Here is a 9,340-nt window from a genome sequence, read left to right as displayed (position 1 = left end):
AGAGACGACTGAGTGTAAGGATCTTGTGTTTTTTATACCCATGCCTCATCTCTATCTATATCACCCAACTTTATCTCCCAAAAGACTCTACTAACGTACCCAGCTGGTGATGTATATGTGGACTCGGCTCCAATGGTGAGCGTTTCTTACAAAAACTTTACGACATCAGTTTAACACCATTAGGCTTGAGTTGTTCATGATTTAGTACTCTCTTCACTACAACCCCTGCACCGTCGTACTCTCTCTTTCCATGACCAAAGCCAAAGAAATTCATTTGCAACCCTGTGATGGCAATGTACCTAGAAACAAAGTAGAAAGGCCTTTTTTTTTTAATTGAGACAAAGCACCATTAGACCAAACCCAATGACGTTGTAGGGAAATACCAAAGGGTAATACCCAATTATAATGTAGCATGAAACAATGTTGCACAAAATGGGTATTAACTCTTTCCTTTTCTTTGTGTATTTACTCTTTCCTTTTCTTTGTCTTGCCATGACATTTCCTTGTGTATTAACTCTTTCCTTTTCTTTGTCTTGCCATTATCAGTGGTTCCATATTCTATGTCGTCGTGAAATATCTTCATGGTGACAAGCCAACCAACGTATTATACAAATTTAGTTGGACAAATTGTTATGTTTTGAGGACCACATACAGTGCAACTCCCCATCAGACACTTCAAAGCATGGAAAATAGTACCTTAACTTTGGGACATAGGTTTGACTCCCATGCAATGCTCTTGTAGGACTTCTCTGCATCCTTACATGCACCTGCTGTGCTACTGGTGGCTAAGAACCCACATTACAAATCACATTGACATGATTTGCCATGCAACCCAAAAGTAGATCCTCTAATCTAGTTCAAGTTATCTTTTTAAGAGTGACATCTAAACATGTGTTATGCAGCAACAAGTATATCAATCCTTGAGCTTGCGCACAAAGTATGGCTTTAATTTCTCAAAAGCTCGTTGATGAACTAGTGCCCGTGGTGGTGGATGCATCTCCTTAAACAATAAATATAGTTCAACCTGCAATACAAAACCATCGTAGCAAGTTAAACATTTAGTTTTAAATTGGTTTGTAGTTATAGATTTCTAGGTGTATGTAGCTGGTTCACCAACCAGTATCTTATTGGTTTAACACACCAATATCATATTATTTCAAAACTAGTGTTGTCTAAAGCAAAGCTGATCTTTATGTTATATCTAATGCATGTTGCATAGAGCTAATGTTCCAAACAGTATCATACCAGTACAAAACACTGGTATCATATGGCCACCCAAGTTCTCCTTTCGATCTTTACCCGATATCATACCAATGTTCAACCAGTTAGAAAATTTGCTAAATATAGAGTACATTAGAGGAGACCATGCTCTTAAGCCAGTATGATAGTAGTGTTTAACCAATAGATGGTCTTTTCCCTATCAGTAGTGTTAGTTGTATACAGCTATCATTCCACAACCGATATCATATTGGTTTGGGAACGGTCATAACATGATACTAGTGAAAAGCATGTTAAGCTTGTTTTTTCTATAGCCTAAGTGTATAAAGCTTGTTTTCCATCAAGTATCTTACTAGTTTAACACCAATATCTTACTAGTTTTACACCAACTTTTGGTCATATACATACTCTTTACATGTGGAAACACATTCAAAATTCTTGATTAAGACTGAGACCAACAAAGCATTAGACACCTACTTAGTCAGCCCTTGATCTCGGACCGTCATATTGAATGGGCTTCCTTTATTCCAAGTTTTCACCCCATGATCCAATATCAACCAGGTCATGCTAACGTTGTTACAAATGCTTTGAGCTGTAGACCATAAATTAATAGCATTTCTATTGTTCATATTGAATCTTTTGATGCTATGCGTGACAATTATACCCATGATGTTGATTTTTCAAATGATTGAATTGCACTTATTCATAATAACTCTTTGCCTCTCAATAGTTATTCATATGTAGATGGTTCCCTGTTCTTTGAGAAAAGATTATGCATTACTGTAGAAATGGATGCAAAACTAGTGGAAAGTTCGAACCCCAACAATCCTACAAACATGCTTGTCAATAAAAATTCTAAATGTTATTGACAAGGTAATCGGCAACAAAGGAGTAAGGCGCCTGCACATAAGAGCACAAGTAAGCTTTAGTACGAGCGATTTGGCCACATTGGATTTGCCATGCTAAACGAGATGCAAAAAAAGGGTATGGCAGCTAATTTGCCTGCATTTTTAGAATTGTAAGAAACGTGTGAAGCTTGTATGATGGGTAAGCAACAACGCAAGGCATTTCCATAGGAAAGTAGAAATCAGACAAAGACTCCTCTAAAGCTAGTACATGTTGATCTTTGTGATAAAATACCTATCACTACATTAGAAGAATCTTCTTACTTTATGCTGTTAGTTGACGATTACAATAGAAAGACATAGGTTTAATTCCTTCAAGATAAGGCTGAAGCTTTTGGTAAATTCAAACAATGACATAAGCTTTTGTGAAAAATGAGACAAGAAAGAAGGTGAAGAAGTCTCGTACAAATCGAGGAGGATAGTACAAATCGAGGAGGATAATTTCTTTCAACAGAATTTGACAGCTATGCAAGGAGAATGGCATCAAGCGCCAACTCACCACTGCTCACACGCCTCAACAAAATGATGTTATAGAACACCGCAATCGAACTGTCATGGAATCTAGCTTGACGCATGTGTTGAAGGCAAAGGGTTTACCCAATACATTTTGGACTGAAGCAATCAACACAACAATTTATGTCCTCAAAGACACTCAAGGATGTTACACCTCAAAAGACCTACTCTAGTAAGAAACCTTGAGTTTCTCATTTCAAAACATTTGGTTGTGAATGTTATGTACATATTCCAGATGCATCCAAGACCATGCCAGATGCCAAAAGCAAGAAGTATATCTTTTTTAGAACATTTGGTTGTGAACATTTGGTTGTGAATGTTATGTACATATTCCAGATGCATCCAAGACCACCCTAGATGCCAAAAGCAAGAAGTATATCTTTTTTAGATATAATCAAGAGTCGAAGACATATCACCTCTATGATACAAAGACAAAGAAGATTGTGGCCAACCGAGATGTATTTGCAGAACCACACTCAGTGGAGGAGGGAGGTCCGTCCACTCTCATCAACCGAAGAAATAGTCCACCATGAGCCCAATTCACCAGTCAAATTTTCTCTCAAGAAAGAGGAGTTTTCACAGGATGAAGACTCACATCACAACAGCCTGCTGTTGTTCCACAAAGAAAGCCACTTCCAAAGTGGACACAATAGCGCTCTTTAATAAGTGTAATCCAATACCTAAGAAGACAAAATCTTCAACAGATGGACCACGTAAATCAAGGAGAATAGACGAGCAGAGAAGAGCATCTAATCTCATTGTCAATATGGCCTTAATAACTAAGACAATGGAAACAGTAAAAGAGCCAACCACCTTGGATGAAGCCTTAGCAAATCCAAAGTGACAAGCCACAATGCAATTTGAGTATGACAACATCATAAAGAACACCACCTGGAAGCTAGTTGACCGACCACCAAACAAAAAGATAATTAGTACCAAATAGGTTTTGAAAGCTAAGTATAAGACTGATGACTCACTTAAAAAATACAAAGCTAGGTTGGTTGCACAAGTAGAGAGTTTCAACTTTGATGAAACCTTTGCTCCCATAGCTCGTATGACAACTATCAAGGCGATACTTACCTTGGCTGCTCACACTAATCTTTCACATGGATGTCAAATCAACATTTTTAAACGGCCATCTCAAGAAAGAGATATATGTAGCTCAGCCACTAAGTTTTGAGATACCCATATCAAAAAATAAAGTTTACAAACTGAAGAAGGAATTATACAAGCTAAAATAGACCCAAAAGACATGGTATCACAAGATAGATCAATTTTTTAAGAGGATTAGATTTATAAAAAGTGCTAACTTGTATGTTCTAAAAAGTCATGACAAGATTATTTTTAACTTCTAATGCTAACTTGTATGTTCTAAAAAGTCATGACAAGATTATTTTAATTATCTTGTATGTAGATGACTTAAACATGCCAGGTGACACTGAAGAGATAATCCAGAAGACAATGGATATGCTGAGCCATGAGTTTGAGATAATAGACTTAAGTCTCATGCATTTTTGTTTGGGAACTGAGGTCTGGCAAGCGTAAGTAAAATCTTCATTTCGCAACAAAAGTATGCTTAAGAGATTCTCAAAGCATTTGGAATGACAAACTGCAAGCCTGTGTCTACGCCAATGGAAGTGAACATAAAGCCTTTCCGACAAAGGATTCTTTATCACTTGTTGATATCAAAAAGTACAAGAAGTTGGAGAGTTTAATTTTTCTCACTAACAGTATACATGATATCAACTTCACAGTTGGTATGTTGAGCAAGTTTTCCAACAAGCCACGAGAGTCATTGAAAAGAAGGAATGAGGATAACTAAGTACATTAGAGATACTCTTGACTATGGCATCACTTACAACATAGGTGACACTCTAACAGGTTATTGTGACTCAAATTAAGCAAGAGATTATGATTCTACGAAATCAATTTCTAGATATTATTTTTCGCTTAGTTTCAATGCTTTCTCTTGGACCAACAAAAAGCAACCTACTATGACACTTTCTTTCACAAAGACTAAGTATAAGACAACTTGCTTTGCTACATGAGAATCTTGGTTAACATGTAAGTTCAAATTAAAGACTACAATCTTGTAGTGCGACAATTAGAGTTGCCTGACTATCTCCAAGAACCTTGTGTTTCATGCTCGCACGAAACACATTGAGATTCAATATCATTATGTACGAAAACTGATAGAGAATGAGACAGTGGAGCTAGAGTATTACTCTACAAAGCAAAACTGCATTGACATCTTTGCCAAGATTCTTAAGAATGACCAGCTCATTCGACAACTTCATCAACTTGACGTTCAACCAAAAACCTAGTTCATCTCCGGATGGACATTGAGATGAGATGTTAGTATACACTCAATGTCCGTCTCTCAACATATATCACTTTGATGTATAATGCACATTTGTTAGCACAAACTCGTCGATTGAGAGTACACTGTGCGAACTTACTGATTGAGAGAACACTCTTTATATGCAAACTCATTGATTGAGACAACATGATTTTGTGTAAACTCGTTGACTTACAACACAAATAGAGAAAGAAGACTCGTCGATTGAGGCATCTTCCTAGCTTCATGACCAACTAAGATCAGTTGCTTTCCAAACCTAAAACATGTTATGGATTTTAAAAATTATTAAAATATATTTACATGTTTTTTTAAAATTATTTACCATATGATCAATGACTTACCGCCACGTACTGGTCGCATAATGTTACGTAAATAGTCACTGGATATAATCTTGTGCATGTGTCTTTTAAAACAAACTAGTGGCAAGAACGTGGATGCTCACTTACATACAAGTGTGCTTACATGTGAGATCCCACTCTTAGGTCGATAAGATATTATGTGCACGTAAAGTATCAATGATGTCATAATGGATGTTTGATTTGAGTCAAAAGATAGATTAATATATATAACGACAAACATCAAAGAGTCTACATGCGAAGAGAATTTTGGTGATGAATGTGCATCTCTATCTTTGTAATCTCTCTTCTTGTTCTCATTGGAGTCACTTGGAAACCTCTCTCTTTTTCAGAGATTACAACTGAAGCATTGATGATTAAAAGTAAGCCAAGCCAAACAACATATTTTGCATATCCTATTTCTATTAATTCATGAATGCTTTGCATATATGATAGTATGTGAAAACAAGAGTTATAGATTCCTAAGTTTTGTTCACAATAGTGAGACTAGTCTATAAAAAGAGCCATTCTTCTACGTGGAGTTCTAAAAAAGAATCTAAGAAAAGGATTTTATTTCATGGAGTTGCAAACAACATGCGTACTAAAATGGTTTCATAAAATGTGTTTTTTTTCTTTTTAATGATACATAAAGACTAGGCCATAACAAGATTCAATCTTCTCAATGGAGCTCTTTATTTTAAAAAAAATAAGAAAAAGATTGTATCTCATGAAGTTATAGAAAACATGCACATTGAAGAGGTTTCATCATCTTTTTTTCTTTTTAAAAAAAATCATACATAAAATGTACATTTACTCATACTTTAGACCCATTAGTTAATGCCACAGATGATTAGGCATGAGTGGGATACATAGTGGTAATGCATGGCTTTTTTTTCAAGCCTTGAAAGATATTTCGCTAATGTGCAAGGAAGAGGCTATCTCAACAAAACAAAAACAACCCTTGCTTCATATATATGTTGATTTTTTTGGTTTTTTAGGGTAAAGGCACCAAAACTCCCTCTTCAAGGAGACTATTAAAACCAAGTTCACAGTTGAAATAAAAGGGATGAACACCACTAATTTTTGATTGTTGGCAAGGTAGCAGAGCCACTAATTAGCCTCTAAGTGTATCTTAATGAAAGCATTAATGAGAGCTGAGTTAATCTAAGGAACCCGCCTTCTGTACCTTTGGAAGGACTCGAGCCGTTGCAAGCGCATTTGCTCCTTGAACTTGGCGATGAAGGCTTCAGCCTGTCTGTTGAGCTCATTGGGGCTCATGGGGCTGATATTGTCTTGCGGTGGAGCTCCATGGATGTCTTGCTTCTGGTTTTCACAGTAGAGTGCATCAGCGTGTTTGCTTTTCACCATGTGCAGCATGCAGGGGTAATAAAGAAGATGGAGAACCCATGGAAAAGCTTACCCTCTTTGAAGACTCGATGATGTGTCCGTCGTCGGTTGGAGGGCTTGCCAGCACACCATCTCCTCCTGCAGCTGCCTCGGGCTCTGGCTCATAGTTTATGCTGTCATCTAGTGAGCTCGACCTTCTGTGAAGCTTTCTCTGCACCGCAGGGACTGCCTTTGCTTTACCATCAAGGAAGCCTTCCTCTTTCGATGCGTGTAGGTTGCTTCTGCGAGCAGCTGCTATGGCCTTCGACTGCAGATTTGTTATGGAACCCCCCACCATCGCTGTCGATGAAGTTTTTTCTTGCCGCGAGAGATCCACCGCATTGCCATCCTCATCATCCCACCTCGATTCCTTTCTCGCCATCTTCTTCTGCTTCCCCTCATCTGCAGATTCTATGTAACCTTCTGCATCTCCATATCCAGGCTCTCCGAAGATGAGAGCTAGAGGGTGGTACTCCAGAGATGGCTTCTTTCTGACTGCTTCTTTACGGTGACTGCTGAAGATGGCAATGGCTATGGCGGTAGTGAAGGCCAGAAAGGCAAGGGCATCACGAAGGCGGTAGAGAACCTGGATGGCCAAAGGCTGAAGAGGGGGAAGAAAGGGAAGGATACAGAGAGGGAAGAGGATGGCAAGGACGCCAGCTATGGCGGATGCGATGGCAGCCCACAGGATCTGGGCTTTCTGAGAAGCCATGGAGGAAGCTCCACCTGCACACTCTGTGTTGTGCCGCTTCAATCGAGAGAGAGAGAGAGAAGAATACTTCGCCTCTCACGTTACTCGAGGAAGAATTTTCAAATTGTAATTTTTACAATTTGATATACCAGAAGGAATAAAAAAAACATTTTCACATATCTAAAACACCTTAAATCTTTGAATTAAAATTTCCTCAAATTAAAATCTTGGCCGTTAATTTCAGGGCAAGCCAAAATTCAATCGGAAATCGAGCCGTAAAAATACACTTAAAAAAAGGTCATATTCTTACACAAATAATTAAAAATGATAAAATATTAATTTTGTGGATGTAATAAAATACTAGCATTTTTGGAGATAAGACCGCGCTACCATACTCGATATTCGTGTCCGGACAATGATAAAAACAAAAACAAAATAATAAAAGTGGCGCGGCGTGCACTAGCCATATTATATAATTATTTTTATTATCAACTTCTGCAATTTCCGTAGCAGTAACGAGCCGAGGCTAAAAAAAGCTAATAATAATTTCCGTGTGAGAACAAATTAATATGCAACTTCTACCCTTAAATTTTGAATGCCTCAATTTATTTATTTTTTTTGAGATGAAGTATGATTTTTTCCCCTCTTCTACAACCTCATAAATTTTGGAATGCCTCAAAATTTGAGAGGTTGTAGAAGAAAAATGTTTTTTTTCTTTTCGGTTGATATATTGCTTTTTTTTTAAGGTGGATCTTGTAGAAGAAAATTGATTTTTACTTTTTTGGTTGATAACACTTTTTTTTTAAGGATGGAGGTTTTATACTTTTTCCTAGAATACTCTTTTTCCAAGGGTTGGGTGTATACTTTTGTTTTTAAAAAAATCAATCGTGTCATTCTCCCACACGTTGATTTATTTGCTGGCTAGTCATGTCAACCCCTTTATTCATATCAATTCATATCAATCCCTTTATTCCTTGCCTGCTTTCCAAGATGCTATTAGATGCCACCTCCTATCCAAAAAATACCAAGCCCCCACGTTTTGATGTTTTTTGTCCCATTGAACCAACGAGTAACCTCATCCGTCTTTGAAGGAGCCTACCCCGCCTCGAACCTCCAAACTGCATGCCCGAGCCTATCTCAGATCTTACCATGCTGCACGTAGCAGCCCCACGAAACTCTTCGTTTTATAGAGATATATAGAGATATAATATAGAGATGTTTAGCCCCACGAAACTCTTCGTTTTATAGAGATGTTTAGCCCCACGAAACTCTTCGTTTTATATAATATATAGAGATGTTTAGCCACAAGTAACCTTGTAGACCACCTAATACAATATACCCTTTCTCAAGCTCAATTCGATGATTAGTAACATAACCATCTCTACATCACAAGAACCTACCTCTCTCTCTCTCTCTCTCTCTCTCTCTCTCTCTCTCTCTCTATATATATATATATATATATATATATATATATATTACAACTAAAATTAGATTTAGTTGTAACATAATTTAATAATTAGTAACATAACCATCTCTACATCACAAGAACCTCTCTCTCTCTCTCTCTCTCTCTCTCTCTCTCTCTCTCTCTCTCTCTCTCTCTCTCTATATATATATATATATATATATATATATATATATATTACAAAATTAGATTTAGTTGTAGTAGAGAGCTCTCTCACTATATATATTATACAAAATCTCTCTCTCTCTCTCTATGTATGTATGTATGTATGTATGTACATACATACATACATACATACATACATACATACATACATACATATATATATATATATATAGAGAGAGAGAGAGAGAGAGAGAGAGAGAGAGATGGAGGGGGAGGTAGAGCCAAGTGCTAGACATACATCCTTGTAGTGATCAAGGGTGCTGGTGAAGATAAAGGAAGTGGGTGGACCTACAAAATTCCCAA

General features: G+C 37.2%; 1 protein-coding gene across 1 annotated transcript; it reads right to left on the bottom strand.

Annotated features, from left to right (window-relative positions):
* Nucleotides 1-6,272: 6,272 nt before the first annotated feature.
* LOC147607352 (uncharacterized) lies at nt 6,273-7,527 on the bottom strand. Its single transcript, XM_086790667.1, has 2 exons — nt 6,751-7,527; nt 6,273-6,653 (listed from the first exon to the last, which is right to left on the bottom strand). The coding sequence occupies exons 1-2, from the start codon at nt 7,426-7,428 to the stop codon at nt 6,495-6,497; spliced, it is 837 nt and encodes a 278-aa protein (XP_086646793.1). The 5' UTR covers nt 7,429-7,527; the 3' UTR covers nt 6,273-6,494.
* Between the last annotated feature and the right edge of the window lie 1,813 nt (nt 7,528-9,340).

This window comes from Cibotium barometz, chromosome 55 (assembly GCF_041138505.1).
Source record: "Cibotium barometz isolate CiBa-2024 chromosome 55, ASM4113850v1, whole genome shotgun sequence".
NCBI classification, from domain to species: domain Eukaryota; kingdom Viridiplantae; phylum Streptophyta; class Polypodiopsida; order Cyatheales; family Cibotiaceae; genus Cibotium; species Cibotium barometz.
The sequence above is the reverse complement of the archived record's forward strand: the minus strand, read 5'-3'. Positions and strand labels throughout refer to the sequence as shown.